Source organism: Betta splendens, chromosome 24 (genome assembly GCF_900634795.4).
Source record: "Betta splendens chromosome 24, fBetSpl5.4, whole genome shotgun sequence".
NCBI classification, from domain to species: Eukaryota; Metazoa; Chordata; class Actinopteri; order Anabantiformes; family Osphronemidae; genus Betta; species Betta splendens.
Window position 1 is genome coordinate 6,423,425 of NC_040901.2, and position 21,186 is coordinate 6,444,610.

Genomic DNA, 21,186 nt, shown 5'->3' on the forward strand with positions numbered 1-21,186 from the left:
CGCCAGGTCATTTACATCCAAAAGCACTTAAGAGGTGCGGCACATATATCTTTGTCTCAATACATTATAGGATCTTTTCAGAAGATTGTATAATACATCACTACTTATTATCAGATCACATCACACTGAAATATTAAAATGGCATTCTTCTGTCATTTCTGGCATATACTTCCAAAGTTTATAACAAATATGCCAAGTGAGTTTTGGTAGCGCTGAAATTGTGTCTTTGACGCTATAAATAATCATTATACTTAGGCTAAACTGGATGAGAGGATGTGAGAGGTGCAGTCACAGGTTCTTACTCCAGTTTCAATTACAGTTCACCTCCCCTTTACATCAGGGGGCAGGAGTGCTACAGTTGAATGGACACTGGGAGGAAGGATCTCCTGTGGCACTCGGTGGAGCACTTATCACTGATGAGCCTCCATCTGAGAGAGCTCCTCTGTCCAGACAGCAAACTGTGTGGAGGGTGGAAGGGAATATCTAGGAGTGAAATAAGTTTAGACAGCATCTTCCCCCGGCCAAGACGTGCAGACGGGTTGAGCGTCTTGATGAAACCAAAACCAGCCCCCTTGATTGGCCTGTCCAGCAGACCACGCCATAGAAGGTGACTCTGGGGACTACAGACTCAAGAGCCACCAGCTTTTTCTCCTTCCGGATGGCTTTGATGTCCTGGGTGACGCAGGGGTTCTTGTTTGGGAGGAACCAGATTGTTTTCGGTGGTACGTCCTGTGTCCACACAGAAATTGATGCAATCTGTGATGCAGTCTGTCAGGCCATCACTGTCCTCACCATATGGCTGACAGGATGCCTCCCAGTCTGCAGCATCAAAGCATCCCGGCAGGCAGCACTGTTAGCACACGTCACCCCCCACCGGGGAGAGTTTGGAAGTGTCCTGTAAAGGCTACATGGCAAAGTTAATGGAGATCATACAGTAAATAAGAGGTCAGGGCTGATCCCTACAGTACTGTATGCAAATGTGGCCATTTGAAATAGACGGATCCCAGACACAGAGCAACCAAGGATAACTTTAACAGGCGTCAGGATGTCAAAATAAAAGCCCTATGAGGCCAAAGCAAAGCCCACCATTTAATACTCATATCTTCTTCCAGTGTGAGTCATAACTCAACTTATTGAACCGACGCGCAGCACCTGCTTCATCCAGCTGCACCCACTAATGGATAGGCTCCTCTGAGATCACCATCCTACGCACTGACCTCCCCATGCAGCCAAAAATACTACCTAGTCACTTCCTCTAGGGCATAAAAATACAAAGACTAAGTGCAAATAAACGTTTTGAGTATTAGGAACTGAATTTTATGACAGTGTTCATACATTTACTCAGCAGGGCCACACAAACTGGACACCTGATGAGATAGGAAGTTATCCTGACTGAATGAGGCAAAGCCAGTACGGCGGCTAAGTAAACACCATCAGGAGCTATTTGGACTCGGAGCTCCTTTATAAACTCTATCGATAGAAGGCAAACATAAACCAGACACACTTCCCCAACTTGGCCTCGCACTGCACACTTCTGCACAGAGTTGCAGTGCTGAGGAGGCATATGCCAAGACAAGTTAAGCCCGTGACATGTGCGTTTGAGTCAGGACCTAACTGGTAGCGAGTGTGTTCATGCATAAGCATGTGCTTAAACCCAACGGGCAGCGTCTATTTTTGTTTCCTCCCACATGCATAAGTACACAAAGAAACAGACACACGCGTTCGCACATCTCAAATCTTCAATGCTGCTGTTGCCAGAGAATGATTCAAGCACAGACCCCTGTCTATGTGCTGACAGACAAACAAACACTCGCCTCATTAAAACCCTATGTCTGGTGCACCAGCAGTGGAGCAAGTTCTGGATAAGTCCCTCCAAAGATAACGCAGGGAAACAGACCATTGTCTTATTCTAATCCGCTCTTTGAAGGAACGTAGGGAGGAATATCAGTCAAGACCGAAGATGTGAGTGAAAGCTTTGGTAAGACGATATCTTCCGTACACTGTCTTGCTCCTCACAATATGCCCCACCTGATACTATTTCACAGTCACTGATAAACCGAGGCTGGCTGAATCATTAATATCATCCATGTACGAGCTGATTTTATAGCTCAGTCATTCGCAGGAAGCCTGTCACATATTACAGCACTCCTAAAATCCTGGCTGCCTGCTTCTTTTTTCTTGGTCGGTGCGCATTTGAAATGTGTTCCATTAAAGACATTTAAAGTGGTCCTTTATCACAAACTGTACAGTGAATGCTGACCTGGGCTGAGCAGGTTTAAGGCAGAACACATTTTTCCACATTTTTCCGTGAGGTGAAATCATTTAGTTCAATTCTCTTGGACGTAATTGACAACCTGTATGTTTGGGTCCCGGTAATTGACTTGAACTCTATTGTACTGGAGTGTTTATCTCTAGTGCAGTGCAGCTCCAGTAGCTATTATTTTTACCATTGATTAAAGTGTCAGTTACTGTGCCAATCAAATCTTTTTAATGAATTTAATGTAAAAGCCTAATCCGAAAGACCAAGGTCTGTTTTGTCTCACCTGAGGCCTCTATTAATATAAATATTATTAAAGCTTATTTCAAAAATTTAAAGTAAAGTATCCCTAATTGTATTTTACTTTAGGACAGTGATGCATGCTTTTCTTCTTCCATTTATATTGTGCTGGCAACAGTCAGTGGATTCTTTAAACCTGCAATAAGCTGCCCCTGAACAACCCTTAAGTCCTCCTTGATCAGTCACTCAAAGAAACATTAGATGCTGCAGTAAAATGAATGCAGCTGAAATTAAATGAAAACAGTGAAAAATCTCCCCTGTAGGAAAAAGAAGTAGCATCTTAAGCTTAAAATCGATCAGTGTAGGAGTTGGGCAAGGTTCTTTATTAACTTTGCAGAGGACCTTCCCCCACAGACCTAACTGCAGACAAACACAACTGAGGTGTCAGCAGGTATAAAATGTGCTTAGATGGACTTCGGAGCTTTGTAAATACGTTAGCTTTGAGCTGGCCATATAGCGACCATCAGCTCCTGTGGGCAACATAGGTCAGTTATTACTTATCTCTTCCTGTTTTCATCGGCTGCACAGACAGCACTGAGGAAAACATTTACTATTCCTGCCTTCTCTTAATATATTTGTCTACTTACAGTAAGAGTTTGCTATTTATTTAAAACTGGGTAATGCCAGGAAAGCACACTTTAATCTCACTGCTTGTAATATGAATAAGAATTCTTGTTATTTTAGAAAAGTGAAAGACTACTTTTTGTTTACTGGAAGCAGAAGCCTCAAAAGATAACTAAGAGAATAACCTGATAACAGAAATTAATTAGATAGGTTTAGGCCACTTAATAAAAACATGCAAAGACCAGTGATTAGCAACAGTATCGACCCTCAGTGCGTGATACAGTAGTGTTACTTAAAAGTTAAACTACTTGACATGAACAGACCATAAACATAGGACATGCAAACATATTGTAATTCAAGGTGGTGTTGTTGAGAGGTAGAGCTCTAAAACACCAATTTTAATACTTATTAAAATTGTGGCTGCAATCCACTAAAAATAGCGTGTACTGCAGAGGCTCATCAATTAAATTCACCCTCAGGGGACAGCCGTAACATTGCTCTAGAGGAATGATGTGATTTTGCTGGATGTGCAACATAACACAATGCCAACTAATGAAGTACACACATGGTGTGGTACGAGGCCAGATGCAAGGACGTCGTCAGGATAACGATTTGAAATGCTGCTGTGTAACAAAGTCTGCTAATCATGTTTTATTGTGTCAACCATGTTTTAAATGTTCCTACATCCTCCGTCTACTTTAACCAAGGGAACTAAATCGTTTTAATAGTTTTTTCTGCCATACTCACTTTCAAATCAATCACTCACTTTGCAAAACCTTAAATATTTACTCAGCTACACACAGTATTTGGACGTAATGGAGCCTAGAACATGTTGATGCACACTGTGCACAATAGTGGACAGGAGGCAACAAAGGTTAAACACAGTGTTGCTATTATTAACACAAGCAGCATAAAATGGGCTACATTTTCAATTTAGCAATGGAGGGAACACAAACAGAGAAGAACAAAAACGACTAAGAACAACAATCATCGAGAAAAAGCCAAAGGATTTCATGTGGTCTGACCCAAGCCAGCACGAAAAGCCAAAGGTTGTTTACTTTGTTGTCTATAAATAACAGGTTTCATATTCAATAGTATGATAATTAAGCTTTGCCAGAGCAATGAGCAACAGCAATCTGCCATCACTTTGTGATTCTCATCAAATGTTCAAATGTACCAGTAGGTCTGTGGATTCTTCATTAAACTACACTGCACTAGATGTAGATGGTTCATTTGAAACTTCATTCACCAAGCACACATTAGTTTGCCTTTGACAGCAACTGTGACCTCAAAATGTCATATGATGACGCTCGCTGAGGAACCCGGCTCTCCGATTGCCCACAGGTTCTGTCTCTTGCGCGCTATCTTGGCTTCATTTCCACGTCTGCTCCTCCAGCTCTTTAGTGCAGCCAAGGTGAAATGGTGCACAGAGGGAACAAGTCTCCGGCTGTCAGCTGCTGAGACGCGTTCAGCGGCTACTCTGCTCCGCTAAGGCCTTCCACGGGCTTTCTAAACAAGTTTCAATTCCACTAACCTCTGCCCGTGTCAGTGCAAATAAACAGGTACAAGGATGAGGCTCACACTCTGACGGCCAAGAATAAGACGGAGACGGGAGAGGCCGGGAGGGAGAGAGGAGAGGTGGCGAAGCCAATCCTCAAAACAAACGAAAAAATGTTTTAGCGAGAAGGTGCTATTGACTGGAAAGGGCATCTTATTTAGCACAAAAATGTTCTGCTCTACTGCCTTTTTTATTCCTTTGTGACTGAAAATTGGATGTTTGGCAAAAAATTAAGGACAGAGGGTCATAAATTTTCAAAGATATAGCACTTTTTACTCTGCAGCTTGGCATTAAAAGGAGAGTAAGGATTTAGTACTCGTGAGGGAGCCAAAACTAAAGCAATAGAAGCAGCTTAGAGACCTTTCTAAGACTCAGACATGCGGTTTTAAATGTATCTTGGGAGAATTTTGAGAAGCTAAAACAGTGAGAGATAGGATAAATAAAATCTGCCTTTAACACAGCTTCACAAACAGTCGAAAAGAGGTGGGATGGAGATAAACTAAAAGTCCTATGATGAAAGGATAGAGGCTCAAGGCTCAGAACCACACAAGGTGAAACAGGACAATCAATGTCAAGTCAGTACAAACAAACAATACACAACTGTTGTCTTTGATGAATACTAACTTCCTCCATTTGCTGCAAAGGTACTTTAAAAATAGAGAAGCTACACTTAGAGTCAACGTCTCTGTGAGAATATTAAACTCATTTCACCTAATTACTATTCTAAGAAAAAGCACAGGCACCGAATAAGTGTAATTTATTTATAGGAGTGTTGCTACTGAGAGTTCACAGTGAGCAGCGCCAATCAGTTGTGCTACAGCGGTCCATGTTCAGTTCTCACAAATGTCTGGCTACAAAATGGAATCACACTTACAGTACACGTCCACCCTGATGGATTTGATGGCAGGCGAGCCAAGCCCGTTCTCTGCCTTGCAGTAGTAGCGACCTCCCTGGGTCCTCAGGATCTTTGCTATGTGCAATGTTTCATTGAACACGCTGGAGTCCTGGAAGCGATCGGACACGCTGCCGGCTGTCTTGGTCCATCGAATCTGGAAACAGCACAAAAGGGCAGAGGTTACAGGTTAGTATGTAGTAACAGTAAGTTTGGCATTAAAGCCTCCACCTGAATACCAACATAACATAAAGGCTGAGAATAGACTGGGAACTAAGCTATTACATGTATCTTTCAACCAGCATCTCTGACCAGGTGAGACTCTTGTTTCAATATGGCTCAAATAAAACAGCAAACCCTCTTAAAGTTTGCGTCTCGTCTGTGTTTGTTTTACTATTCTGCAATGTCACTGTGCAAAGGAGGACACAAAAGCTAAACGTCTCCTTACTTCTGTCCTTCCCCACAAGACTGACCTGAGCACCAGTACCTTTCTGTAACTGATGAGCCCTACTTAGCCTGTGGCATAGAGGTGGAATGAATGGTGCAACGGAGCTGCTCTCCCACACTGTCATCTCCCTCTCCTAAGCCACAGATGGACTGGCTATGCCTCACATATCTGTGTCGAGGGAGGGAATGCTATGAATTAGAAACTAATATCTCCACAGTGTGTGGTGATAGCATCATCTTGAATACTGATAACATCCCATTTTACAGAGATAGCATCAGATGGAAAAAGGATATCACAGTATGCGGGAATGGGGATTGGGTGCCACCTTGGGAGATTGCTGTTGTGCCGCTCTAGCTGTGGGGTTTTTACCCGTGATGACTCCAGCCTACGGGAACGGCAGCTTGAAGCTGATGGGTGGGAAAAAAAGGAAAAGGAAGGGTGGGTGGGCCAAAACCTGATAACGGCACAGTTTTCCAGTGGCTTTGTGCAGAGCTTGGGGCAAAAGGATGACAAGGAGAGGAATTCGCAGGCAGAAAAAGTTGACGTTTATCGGAGGAGTTTCAGATTCTCTGTCTCGATTCTGGCGTTACTGTTCACAGCGGCAGAAATGAATTAGCTTAAGCTGAAACCGAAAGGCTGTGTGGGTGCAGTGCCTCGCCTTTTAACCACTCTGCTCCTCTGTCTATAGCCCGACCAGGCTGCCTTCCTATGCCTTTATACAAGCTTTAAGTGGATATATTAGCATTAAAAATAAATGCTTCTAAATGAATAAACTGCCCAGAAAAGCTCTTGTATGCACCATTTCGAATGCATCAAGAAACATTGAAAGAAAGCACTCCATTAGAAAAAACAAACTCAGCAATTGATGCTCAAGCTCCACTGCTGGAAAATCCGGGGCCGCTATTACTACGGTTAGGGACATCATGTGTTCAGCAAAACAAGCACTAAATTTAAATAAATTATGAGCATAAATTAGCTGAAGCAAAGGTTTTGAATTCTGTGTCACTCTCCCACAGTTTTCTGAATCCCGTTAGGCAACATGGCGACCTCAGCAAAATCCAATGTTCTTCCAGCCTATACCCCAAGTTTTTTCCTCTGCCTTTTGTGTAAAGAGCTTTGAGTTTCAGGAAAGAGCAATATCAATACACGCATTGACAGCGTGACACTAAGAGGAGAGTATTCAAATAACGCCTCGTATTTCCATAAGGAATCTCCTGTTTGTTTCACCACATCATCGGTGAGCTTTCAACTCGTCCTGTGCCCTGGAGCTGTATTCATTCCTCCCCGTCTCTGATTCTTTTAACATCTGAGCACCAGTGCTCACAGGGGGAGTCCTGAAGTATGCCTGGCGAGAACAATTTGACCCTCTTCACTCTCCTTAGTGCAATGTAAATACTCTTGATCTGAGAGGAGCTGGTGGATTTGAGCGATAAGATAATTGCTCCTCCTTGCCCACTGACAGTCTGGCTGAGGTTTTAGACTACTTTCTTGCCTCCTGCTTGCTCATTTTTCAGTTAAAACTTGTAAAAGTGCTTACAAGTATACACCGGGGAATAAGTCAAACTACCTAAGATGTGCCACCCAACTGCTATTTTAAAGCAGAAATGCATTATTTCTCCTTGTGACTTGCAATTGCATGCATATTAAATTACCATGAGATGTAAATGGAGTCTGGCTTTTATGTTTCCCCTTGCATAGTAAGAAGAAAAGCAACACATTCACATTTTACATATTCCACCGCTTAGTTCCACAAAAAAAAATGCAAAGCCAACACAATAATGCCACACTTCCTTCCTAAATTAGACATCCCGATATAAAGATCAACATTTGCTTACATGGACAGTAGGAACTTGTCTAGATTAGCATCCTACTGAAAACCGCAGCAGTAGAAGACCACACACGCTGCGATGTCACGGCAAGACCTAATTAAAATGCGCCCAGTGTCTGTTGTTATGCAGCAATCATATGCTGCATCACGCATCTTTGGTGATTCTCCCATAAAGCCTGCTGTGGCGTTTCCCCTCTCCCCAACTACACACTGGTTTCTAATTGCCTGCCATGTTTTCTTTTTTAGGCACCGGTGGTGGTCGGTGCCACTCAGTGGTGCAGCCAAGTGTGGCTGAGCATGACAATCAAGTGATCAGAAGAAGCAGCGGGGGGTCAGTCCGAATCACAAGCCGAGAGTGCGCCGGCTCTACAGGTCTGCGCCAGCAAAGTGCAGGTCCAAATAAAACAATTAAAATACTAATGAGCACACGATCAAGTCACGGTGATGCTTTTAATGTCAAACTTACAACATGGCGTCCGCTAAATTGCTCACTATGTAACGCTGCAGCCCTCAGCACTCAGACATAAACACTTTAATAGACTGATATACTGTAATAAATAAACAGAACATTTGTGCTCATTTATTTTTGGTCTCCAAACTTTCCGTTACTGTGCAGTTTGAGTAAAAGTCACATGCGCTTTTGACCTGGCCACCTGTAACAGTCAAGCTAGCATGCAAAGCTAACTAGCACCACGGCTAAGTAGCAAATACACGGGTTTACTGATAACGCTCTTGTTTAAACGATTTATCAAACAGCAAAAGCCTTCGTGGATGCCAGTAATTTTTTTACAGCCTCCTCAAATATTATACCTAATTAATTTCTCACCTCTGTTGCACTTTTGTTTCACCGTTTTGCCGTCTCGCTATTGACCCGCCTCTTTCCGTCACTAATTGGCCGAAAGACCAGACTGACACCTGTCTACTCCAATACCGGCAATGAAACACGAACAACGGTGCATTCAATGACTATTCCAAATTTAGGATATTTAAGCTATTTTATCAAGAAAGGTTATGTTATTGAAAATTGAGTCTCCTACACTCATATCCCTGCAGACATTAACAAAGTGTGGACATAGTATAAACAAACCAACAGGATAGTGAAGGTTGAATCATTTTTTTCAAAAAGCATCTGCTAAAGACCAACACTCTAGGCTAACTGTCACGAGAGCAACCAAAACACATCACATACTCCAGTTGGTTTGTATAAAGCAAAATGTCCCAAGGCCTGAGGTCGCTTCATTTGTACTCGCTGACCTATGTTGCTGTGAATTGAATCTGACCAGCCAATAACTGAAACAAAAAGAAGTGTTTGCAGAGTGGTGTTGCTGGCTATTGGAACCTGGTACTCAAACATAGCGTGTGGACACACTGGATGGGGGCCAGGGCACGAGAGATGTGGGCAGATGGCTTCATCATCAGGGACTCTTTGAAGTACGTTCACAGCATTAAGCGCAATGAGCAACACCGGACAACAGCGACCATAAAAGTGGGAACGGATGAAGCTGAATATGTGTTGTGTTTAGATATAGGGACAAAGAAGGAAGGAAGGGATTTAGGAGTCTTTATATTTAATCGATGTTACACATAAACATGTTTTTAGTTTTCTATTGTAAACCAAATTCCCAGAAACGTTGGGACTTCTCCCAAAATCAATTATAACCTTGAAAGGCCAAAGTGAGTTTGATGCATACTGTACGGCTAAAATTGGGACATAAGCAATTTTACAACCCATTTGTTAATTAATTAATTACATGTTTTTATTGCCTCTGATTGTTGCATTCCTCCAAATACAATATTTACCCATTTAGATACCCAACAGTCTGTGGCCACTGTACTCACCTCTTCATCATGTGCTTCACTCTTTTTTGAAAGAGGCTAATATTGACCACGGGTGCGGAGGTGCAGAACAAAGCCTGGAATTATCCAGTTGAAATCCACAGATTTGTTGCTAATATAATATGTTCATGCAAATCGGCCGTGGACTGTGCACTGGTGCGCGCCCGCACCTTCACAGATGTTGTGTGCATCAGAGCACCTCAGGTCACAGGAAAAGCCTGGAAAGTGGTGTGTCTGATGTTCGCTTGCAAAAGCTGATGTACTGAATAAAATACTGTAATATTTCATATTGCAATATTACTATTGTGTATTTTAACACAATACTGTACAGTATATGCTCTAGCATCCTGACAAATCAGAGATTGTAGTTTTTAAAACAAGGTTTCAACTTCTCTGGAATTTGTGAAATTATAAGTCCTTTAAAGCGTAAAATATCACATAGAGAAAATATTGTGAAGAATTGCTCATCACACATTTCTGAAAACCTTGCATGACATTCTATGTCATTCAAGTAGAAAACAATTCTAACATTGAAGAAGCTGCTACTGTGTTTAATGAGGGACCTTGCTCTAATTGTATATTACTCCTATTATTTTCCAAGAGCACAAAGTAAGGGACTGGCAGCAGCTAAGACTTTGTGTCCTGTCCTTCTCCACATCGAGCCAAGTCGCTCAAATCCTTTCAGCGGCCTCTGCACCGAACATCTACGAGAATGTGACTTTATTTTCCTCCAGGTCTGCCAGATGCCAACAGTCACAGCTTTCCAGCGCGGCCTCTAGTAACACCTTCAAATGCCAAACCCACGAGGCGGCAGCGTCAGCCACACGCCAACATGATATGGCGTGTGGCTGACTGACGGGAACATACATTTATTTGACAATTAAACGTGCAGGCAGGCAAGTGTTACTGCTGCAGAGTGCAGTATGTGTGTGTGCGTGGTTGAATGCGAGTATGATTTTATTATTAGAAAGCCTGTGTTTTTCTCAGAGGTGGAAGGGTGGATGTGCACACGGAGCTGACAGACTGGCCCATTGTGGGGAAGCTGCTGCCTGGCTGGAAAGAATCCAGAGACATCCTCTCCAGGAAGGCCTGGGGGGCGTCTGTGTAATTTAAGGAGTGGGCATATTGATAGACATGTAAAGAATTAAGCTGTGGCAAAATTGCCCAGCGTGGCCCCCGTTGCTCCGCAGTGGGTCTTTTGTGGCGCTGATGTTATACTTGGCACAAAAGCCCGCGGTCTACGCGGTATCGCGGGAGCAAGTAGAATCTCAGACTCCGGCAGGGAAATGGAAATCCGGACGGCGGATGATGAAAAAAGCAATTTGGTGATTTGCTAACGCAGAACTAATTGAAGCCATTTACAGCGGCTTGTCCCCCCTTTGTCCAGATGGTGAGTGTGGCTTCAGGTCCCGCTGCCGAGGACCACGTTAAAACAGAGACCATAATGGGTGTAGAGGTAAATCAGCACATTATGAACACTGTATAAAACACAGGAAAAAGTAATATTCATTATTAAAATATTTAACAGGAGCTGTATTCCAACCTTTGGCCATGTCATTAATCAAGACGGAACAATATAAAAGTGCACTATAACCTTTGCAAACACTAATTACTTTTTCTCCCACATACACCGAAAAGATGAATCTCAGCTCTATTAAAATGCGGAACTCTTGCATAAAACAGACATAAAGAAGGTTTAATATTTAATTCCACTGAAAAGATGAGCTGTTGTGGCTGCAGTGAGTGTCTTTCTGATAAGGTGAGAAAAGTTTGTGTGTTTCTGAAAGCAGCCGGGTGCCACTCGAGATCACCCACGCAGACCCCCCGCCACCAGTGGGGGGGTGGGTGGGGGGCTGACAGACCCAGGTCCGGAGAGGCTCGCGTGCCGGGGCCCGCGGCGCCGGGGGACCTGCGTGACTCCTGTAATGACTGGCTTTCAAAGCAGAGCCTGCCTCTCGCGCCGCTGCCGAGCGGGGCTTTTGATCCGCCGCTCTCTCCCCTCTCGCTCGGCGCTGTTTTTCCGAAAATTCTAACTAGGAGGAGCGACGCGGATGATGAGTGCAAAGTTGCCCCCCCCCCTGACGACAGAAGGGGCTGAACGCCGCGTACGAGCCGCTTGCTAATTTAAGAGGCCTCACCTTTTTTCAAGGGGAAATATACAAATCAATGCGCGCCTCGGTTTTGGCAAGTCAGAGGGGAAGGTGTACAAACCAGTGGTCCTGTCTGGCAATCAAAGGGGGAATTATAGTAATGAATGCAAATGAGCTGGGTCCCGCCTGCAGATAGAGCTGAATCCAGCGCAATTTGTGTTATCAAGCAAATTCGAAACAACATTCGATAAATGCTCAAAAGGTTAGCGCGTGCAAATCCTGTCCAGATTAATGCAGGGACTAAATGTGATGGTTTGGTAATTTATGGCAGAGCTGACATTTACACGTACAACGGTCGGTATTTAGCCTAAGTATGTAGAAGGGTTTTTTTCTTTTTTGGAGTTGAATGAGAGACGCAATACGAAGGTTTATTAACTAGATCACATCCCTTGGAAACGCTGTATTTCGGATGCAGAGGAGCGGCGTGTATTGACGTGACCCGTAGCGACGCTCCGGCCCGTCCCTCGCTCATTACGTTCGGGCGCTGGCAGATGTTTGCAGCTGTTTTCCTCCCGCGTCCTCATTAGCCCCGGAAGCCTCCACTATCAACATGCAGGTGCACAATGCAACCTGAACCATCAATAATTGAAGGATTAAACTTTTAAGCCGGTTTAGCGCTGAGCTCTGCCACTTCATGAAGCGCCGGAGAGGAGCCCCCCCGCTGTGAGGGGAGGGCCCTCGGCTCCTTACCTGCGGTCGAGGATGCCCCGTCACCAGACAGGTGAGCTCCAGCGTCTCCCCCTCCCTGATGGTGTAGACTCTCTCCGTGTGCCTCTCCTCCTCAACGTTACAGGCATGTCCTGAGTGTATGATCCTGACGGTCGGAGGTGCTGCGGAGGAAAAGCGCACACAGCGCGTTAGCGTTGCAGCCTAGAATAAAACCGCTTGTGTAATGAAGCCATATTCCTTATCTTTATAGCAATTATTTCTTTCTTAGACAGACAATTTTGAAAATATGTTTCACGCATCTTTTTCAATTAACCTTGAAAGTTGACAGAGTTGACTAATAACAGAACTATGTTTCCAGCTTCTATTATTATTTATTTTTCAGATATAAGTCACTGAGGAGCTCGCAGCCTCTCCCCGATGCCCAAAGAAGACACAGCGCTGTGCTAACCTTCCAAGAAGAATCGGGGGAAATAGATTTGGTGCAGTGATTGCAGCGGGAGTAATTACAAATCGATATTAGTCCACTTTCAAAGTGACACCCGGCTTGTGTCTTAACCAAGTTAGCCGGCGTACAGTGCAATGATTCAAACGCAGCCCAAAGTAGATGACCAGCTGTTAATAATTGATGTCGGCCAGAAGACAAGTAATTACAGTCAGGGTTCGTCCTTAATCTCCTCCCGTCTTTGCAGTGGGAAAATATCAGAATGACTTAACAATTTATCACATAACGGCACGTTAGTAAATAATCTCACACACAAAAAACAGATATGTAACAGCATCTTCTGTCATGTATTCGTTCCACAAAGTTATAATCTTATCCTTGTCGGACTCTGTGCATTTACAAACTGCGGGATATCATCACTTTTGAACAGAAGCTGCCGTTTTAGCATAATAAAACCGTAATTCAATTAGGGATGTAAAAATACCCCGAACTGTGACTGGAGGGAAATTAAAGGAACTCTTTTGCAGCACAGTTCAGGGGAGAAGCACTCAGCGCTCCCCGCGGACGCACTCGCTGCACGGTGTTAAAAAGGCACGGGCGGACGGAGAGGACGCCTCAGTCTGCGCACGTGGGGGGAGGGAGTGAGGAAGCGCAGGTAAACTGCCTGAGACGCTCAGTTGCACTGAGCTGTGAGCGCGCGGTAACGTGTAACCGACCCCTGACAATACTGGCATCTGTTAAGCATTTACTCCTCTCCAACTTACGTGATTAGCCAAGAGGTTTGGGGATGGGATGATTTAGAGAGCGGATGCGAGGCCTGATTAGGAGGAGGAGGACAAATTGGGGAGGGGGGGAGTCACAAGGACTGTGCTGCGAAGCGCCATTCATGCTGCAGGCGCCGCTTCCTGTGTGGGGCCCGTCTCCACAGACCCGGCTCTACCTCGGCCCGGTGCTAATGAGACGCTCCACGCTCCACCCCGGTGCTGCGCTGGGAGCGGATCTTCAGCCACGCTGGTTGTGTCGCTCGGCTCGTTATCAACACGAACTGAAGGGCGGCGATAGAGAGCCTAACCTACTCTTCTCTGCTTCTCTGCATTTGGAGCATACGTCGCTGGTGCAGTCCATGGGGGGAGGATAAGGGGCTTGAGAAATGGGCTCAGCGTAGGGGAGCTTCACGCAAGGCTGCCACTTAAAACAAAAAAGGCTTAGGAACAAGACCCCAGGGCACAAGGCGAACAAAGTACTAATGCCATTTACTCCAATGAGCCAGTATCTCTGCAGCACGCTATCGGTCCTGGAGGAAAGTGGGGAAACACCCGTAATTAATGATCTTCCGCCACAGCAACACACACACACACACACACACACACACACACACACACACACACACACACACACACACACACACACACACACACACACACACACACACACACACACACACAAACAAACACACGCTCGGTCTTTACGCGGCGACGCGAGCAAACAAGCCTCTCTTAGGCACACACGCATAATGAGCGCAGTAATGTCCTCGCAGTGGCAGCGGAGGCCGGCCCACTGTAGATCATTTGGCCCAAAGCGCGGAGCTGAGCCGCGGCCATTACGGCGTAATTTCCTGGTTGTTTAGCCTCCGCGAAGCTGCCAGACGCCGGTGACGTTAACTACTCATAGCGAATGCACGACGGATATGAGAGAGGGGAGAAGGAGGCGCGGGGGCCCGTGGGGATCAGGGTTGAAGTGAGATGTCGCCGCGCTGACAGGTGTGAGATCAGAGATATCCTGGCAGAGGATACTGATGACGGACAGAGCTTTGAATCCACGTCAGCGGGGACTTCACCCCCCGACAGCTCAGCTTCATCCCACATGAGTTCATTATGCGGGCTGGGAGTCTACCTTCACACACTCTGTTCATTTAATGGTGAAGTAAAAATCTCATTTGTTTATTTTGGGCCCCGAACGTACATCGAATCCTTTCACGGATCAATAATACGCTACAAGCCTTAATTTTTCCCTTCAGTGATTTGATTTGAATTCATACAATACCCAGTGGTGTTAAAAGCAGCAATGTATAAAATTGTGACAATTGTTTCGCTGCAGCTTAACTGAAAAAGATATAATCATTTATATATTATTTTACATTTGAGCCACGTGAACGTCTGAGACCAACTAAAGTTTCAGTTCACATATTTGACTTTGATTCACAGGCTTTTTATTGCCTCGTTAGGTCGTGGTGTATGAGATACATGTTCTAACACCTCTGTCATCACAAGCTGCAGCAACTTAACTGAGTGGACATGCACAGTGCAAGATGCGGAGGTCATTTGGGAGCACTGGACTGAAAGCGAAGGATTTTGCTGCTGGAGCATTTGGACGTTAATGAGCTGCTTTTACTGGTTGGAGTTTGGAGCATTGGCATAAGAAGCACATCTGCCACTCGCAGCAGTGATGGGAGAAATGTTAAACTGGAAATCAATGCCAGTTTTCACTGGACGGTGAGACGCAACAGCTTCACAAGCGTTGTTGCAGATTCTATCGCACCCAAACGCACACTCACGTAAACAGCTTCCTGATAGCAGAGAATAAAAACAAAAAAATGAAGTGGAGGCGCTTCGGGCTAAAAGCAGGAGCCTCAGATGCGCCTCTGTGCTTTTCTTTTTTTATTTTAGCATCTCATTTCCGTGACAGTGACATCATGTACCAGTCTGAAGACAATAGAGAGAGAAAGGGAGAACACACAATCATGCATGTGTGTGTGTGTGTGTGTGTGTGTGTGTGTGTGTGTGTGTGTGTGTGTGTGTGTGTGTGTGTGTGTGTGTGTGTGTGTGTGTGTGTGTGTTGCATGGGCAGCTCCCGGGGGAGTGCCCAGCCTTCTTTGGCCTCAGCTGGGAGACACGGAGACAGCTTCATCCAGCACCGCCAATGGATATTAAATTGGATTTGGCTAAAAGCAGCCCTGTCACCACAGTTCTGGAGTGCCTGAGTGGCAGAGGGGGTTCTTGGCAATAGTAAAGGTTCTAAATTTGACAGACAAACGAGTGCGGAGAAAAAAAGTCCACTCGTGGTGAGATTAAGAATCATGACAGCAACTGTTTTCACATTTACTTCTTAGATTTGACAAGGAATAATAAATAAGTTCTCTCGCACTTTTGGCCAGATTTGATAGCATCTTATCTTAACTAGTACGTTTCCGGATCCTTAGTTCGCACAGGCTGCTCTGCTGCAAAGCAGGTTGATGGGAGCAGTGAGAGTAAAGCAAATCAAAGATGTGGGGAGCAAAAGTCTAATTCTATCCCCAAAGACATGAGAGTCTTAAACTATGGGTGGGATTATGAATATATTAAAAATAATGAATTGAACATATCATGTGAAAGATTCTTTTGATATATATTATTATATATATAATATAATATAATATAATATAATATAATATAATATAATATAATATAATATAATATAATATAATATAATATAATATAATTATATTATATTATATTATATTATATTATATTATATTATATTATATTATATTATATTATATTATATTATATTATATTATATTATATATATTGTTTGCAACAATTCCATATTATTGTTAAACTAAATTCTAATTAACATCACCAGTCTGTGGAGATATATTGATTCATTTCATGCATTCATACTGTATATGTTTGCGTCTCCACTAGGTTGTTGCAGAACATTGCACCTGATTACACCAGTTTGAATTTGATGGATTTTCCCCCTTTAAAGCGCGTAGAAGCAGCCCACTGGCCAAGTATCACAAAACAAATCCAATTATTTTACATGCACACCCTCACGCCTTGCACATCCAACCCCTCCAACAATATAATTGAGAAGCAGCTCATACATGAGGTCAACCATGTGTGTAGGGCCCCGAAATGGTTTGTGGACAGCACATGCATATTATTACATCACGGGTTGTCAGAGCGTATTGATTACACACTGTAATGCACTCAAACATACTCCTCAGCCTACACTGTTATTGTAAATGAGACTCTGTATGGATCCAGCTTCACACTATCAGCACAGATCATCTATCACACCGAGCGTCTTGCTCAGACGCTCAGACCACAGCTGCAGCCTCGCAGGCAACACAACAGCATGTTTGTCCAGCTCAGCAGAAAGAAAACGGTGGGGATATTAAAATCAAAAGCAATATATGTACTGTAATATTATACCACATTTAAATGACAGCTCATTTAAACAACATGGGAGTTTATCTTTCAGCCATCCAAGGGACGTGAGATGCCAACAAATAAATACACAACTCACATGCCTGTGCACACATACGCTGACACACACGGGGCTCATGTGAAATTAGGCCAGCGTGAACCTGCCACAGCCCTGCTGAGATGTAAAGGGGAAAGAGAGATGACTGTGGAGGGTGAAGGTGGGAAGATTTAGAGGACAGATTCATCTTTGCTCCCACATTACGGCGCTCCGCAGCAGGGGATATGGAGCCTGACTGCATACAGCTGCATCCATTATGTTCACGCAGGCTTTATGTCAAGCCATCTCGAAGCAGTGACACAAACGAGCCCGGCTCAATCTGATGTATTACTTAAAGCCGATTAGCAGACGCCGGGCTTTCACTCCGAGTGGAATGGTGGAGATCCACGCGGGAGCGGTGCTGCGCCGCTGTCCGTGGTGCTGAAATGCTGAGCGGTTGTTCCTGCGGCCATGCAGGGGGAGCCCACTGCACAAACACAGCGAGGGACGCGGCCTTCGCACAATGCAAGCATCGCATCTGGCAGAACAGCGCGAGCTGACGAAGCGCTGGGGTTTCATTTGGCCTGCGAACATTCATGATATCAGTATTTGCCGTGAAGCAATACAGAGTTGAGGCAAAGCAAGAAAAATAATGGAAATGTTGTCCATTCAGCTGAAAACTACTATAGTGGCTTTACCCAGCAGCATAATATACGACCAAGTGTGCACTTACACACACCTACAGTACATCACCAAGCAGGTTTCTGTGGAAACAGAAAGCTTGGGCAGTAATAAAAGCCCTGCACTATCATTAGATCTAATGCCTGCATCAAGCCGAAGCGAGGCATGTGTTATAGGGCTATTAAACCGAACATGACCAGAGTTCATTGAACATGTCCTTGACTCGTGTAAGCCAGTGCAGGTTTATGAAGAATAAACTTGCTGGCCTTTACAAATGCGTGCTATTAAATTTAGCATCCGTCGACAGATGCTATTATTAAGAAAGGTCACCGAGTTGACTGTACCTTTAGCGGCGACTCACAGAGTATCGCGGTTAAATAAGCGTTTGCGCTTCGCTCGTTTTTCCCGTCCACGGTGCCACGCTGGCAGAGCGGCCCTGTTGTGGCAGTTTGATTTCCCTAAACAACACTAATCGGACATCTGTAGGGAAGGATAAAGCCCAGATTGGCTGTAGCCGCGCAGCAGGTCTCTGTCGATAGGCCCAACTCTGGCCAACACTCACACGACTGGCTGACGCAAGGCGGCAGCTTTCTTTACGGGCGGCTAGCGGCGCGCCAGCAGCAGCTCACCGAGGATAGAGTATCTGGCAAGCCTCTGAAGATTGGGTGCCGGCCGCCAAGAAGCTGTCCCGTGATTGGCTGCGGCGACTCCAGAGTGAACTGATTGTCCTATCAATGCCCACAGTGCAGAGCGGCTGACGGTGCTGCCTGCTGGCGGCCTTTGCAGCGTGCAGCTATCCATAACACCTCCAGGGGGCACACGTCCATGTCTTTGATTGTGTGCGTGTGTGGGTGTTTGTGTGCGAGCGTGAGTGAGTGTGTGTATGGACCATCCATAACTTTTTCACTGGGGAGGTGTGCAGCTAAGCTGTGCCAGCAGGCTCTAACACCTCATTATTCAAAGCCAAGCAGGAAATGGGTTTTAGAGATCTCTCACTGAGCTATGCTTCTGGAAGCCAGAGCCACAGGTCTACCGGTGTCAGCAGCACACACCACTGCAGCATCACAAAACACAAACTGTTACACTCGTCCACATTTGAATTCAGATCTAGGACGTTTTTTTTGTTGTTTTTTTGAGATTTTAATTCATTCGAACTCCTCCACAGAGTCTTGTTAGCTCAGCACATACAGTAAGAGCTCGTTCCACGTGATGTTAAATACAGCTCAGCAAAACGACGAAGATGAAAAATAGCAACGCCTAAAGCCTCATTAGGGGATTTTCTACATTTGGGTGGAAAATTAAAAAAGAGAACTCATGTGAAGTGACTGGGGTTGAATAACAAGAACAAACGAAGAAGAAACTCCTTTAATATATGTGAAATCCTACTCAAATACCATTTTGAATATGTACTATTATTTTTAATAGAAGCCATCCACATGTAAACACACAACAGGATTCTTCTTTTGCAGCTGGAAGGTCTGAGAGCGGCAGCATCACGATACTGATATGAAATGACAGTCTCAGTATTATTTTTCATTCCTGATATTTTTAGCGGTTTACAACTTCAAAACTGGATTCTATCTGCACAGGCACGGCAGCAGAACACGGTTATATCAGCGGCTGTAGCCCGGAGGAAGGGAACTGGGTTCCTCTAACATCATCAGTTCTAGACAGGATGGAGAATCATGGGTGGCTGAATGAATGAGTCACACACTTCCCTCCCTCAAAATCAGTTTTGACATACCCTTGAGCAAGGCATATCCGGCAACTGCTCCATTACATTGGCTCAGCGGGCACTGTATAAAAAAAAAAAAAAAAGAACGAGGAGCGAGAGGGTTGTTGAAATGTAAGCAGTCTGTGAGCGCAGGTGAGGAATGGATCCACGTTCACTGGTTCAGACCCAACGTCTCACAGGCAGCGATAGATTTCCGCCTCGTCAAACTTACATATAATCTGTCTTCTACCCTCCAGGCCGCTCCTCTCGCCACCTTCGTATCACTCTCAAATCTACCTCATAAAGCACTTGACACTTCATCTATCACGCGCAATTATTCCCCGAATGGTCGGCGCAGCTGGATCGCAGCTTAATCAATTGCATTGCTACAACAATACACTTGATTTAATTTACGGTTCGCGCGGCATTTACAAGCCGGGTAATTCACACCAATTAAGACGCTGTTCATATTTATTATATTTGTTCCTTTTTGTCTGAATGTCAATTAGTTTGAACAAGATGTTTACCAGCTCAGACCGACTGCGCTACGAGGAGCCGGAGACGAGGGAACGTCATACCCAGAATGAAGGGAGGTGGAGCACATGTGAGTAATGGAAGACGCTGCTACAGAAGCGAATGTCTCCTTCTGCTGGTCGTCAACCTAGCGATGGGCTTCCTGGCACACACTCCCACTGAACGCCAGCGCAGCCATTCCAAATGTTAAGCACATAGTTTAATAGTCCATTACGTAAATTGATATTGCTCATTGACTGTTGTCCTTGGCTGCCCACGTAGTGTCAGAGATGGACTCCGGTGCAGCGGAGGGCTACGGTTACAGGGTACTGCAGGACACAGGTGCCGTGTGGCGTTCAGGGACCCACTGTGCATACATGCAGGAGCAGCCCTTTGCATTTTCACCAGGTCCACGCCCACACAAAGGGAATGGGCGCGACCACGGCTCCCTGGCAATAAATGACACATTACGGTGATGTACCGCGGAGGTCCGCGTCTTATAAACATGTGCCATGAAGGAATCTCAGGTTAAAGCTGTCGGCCTTGACATGCGAGATCAGATCCTAAAGCGCTTTATGGCGCTGTGGAGCCAGACAACGCCCGCTTCCCCTGTAAACAATCCACCGGAACGAGGTGATTTATCACCGGGGGCGTCTAATAAATCTGAATACTCAGCTCGCAAAACCAGCAATCTCAGACTTTCAGAGTTTTAAGGAGCCTGTTCCTGTGCCTGGTGGCCGCAAATCAGTCAGTCAGGACTTATCCCTCGATAAGGTAATGAACAGGACTGATTTAATCTTTAGTCTGTTTGATGAGTAATCATGTATTAATTGCTGCTGCTGTTTAAACTTCTGCAATGCTGCAAATGTGTAATTGAAGCAACGTATTGTTTGTACTGTATCAAGCGGCACGTGTGTTATTTTTGGAATAAAAACTTCAGGACAGCCCCAAATCTCATGTGCGGACCCCCTGCTGGTTAAAAAGGCCATCTGAAATCTGATGCCAAGCGAGGCGACAGCAGCCTGGGGCCGCGGTAATCCCCCGAGAATGGGATTATCTCCGTGTGGAGGCAGCGGACGCTCCCGTCAGCTGTGGCCAAACGCACCG

General features: G+C 44.9%; 1 protein-coding gene across 9 annotated transcripts in view; it reads right to left on the bottom strand.

Moving 5' to 3' along the window:
• Positions 1–21,186, bottom strand: part of LOC114850186 (MAM domain-containing glycosylphosphatidylinositol anchor protein 2-like) — a 105,627-nt gene that overhangs the window by 61,884 nt on the left and 22,557 nt on the right. For 8 of the 9 annotated variants that reach the window (XM_029142214.3, XM_029142215.3, XM_029142217.3 and 5 more), the window contains exons 2-3: positions 12,524–12,663; positions 5,554–5,728 (exon numbers count right to left, since the gene is read on the bottom strand). In XM_029142214.3, coding sequence (XP_028998047.1) covers positions 5,554–5,728; positions 12,524–12,663 — 315 coding nt within the window. Of the gene's footprint in view, positions 1–5,553; positions 5,729–6,044; positions 6,188–6,344; positions 6,427–8,673; positions 8,706–12,523; positions 12,664–21,186 lie in introns of those variants that run through there. The other variant, XM_041069384.2, reaches the window with a different exon arrangement.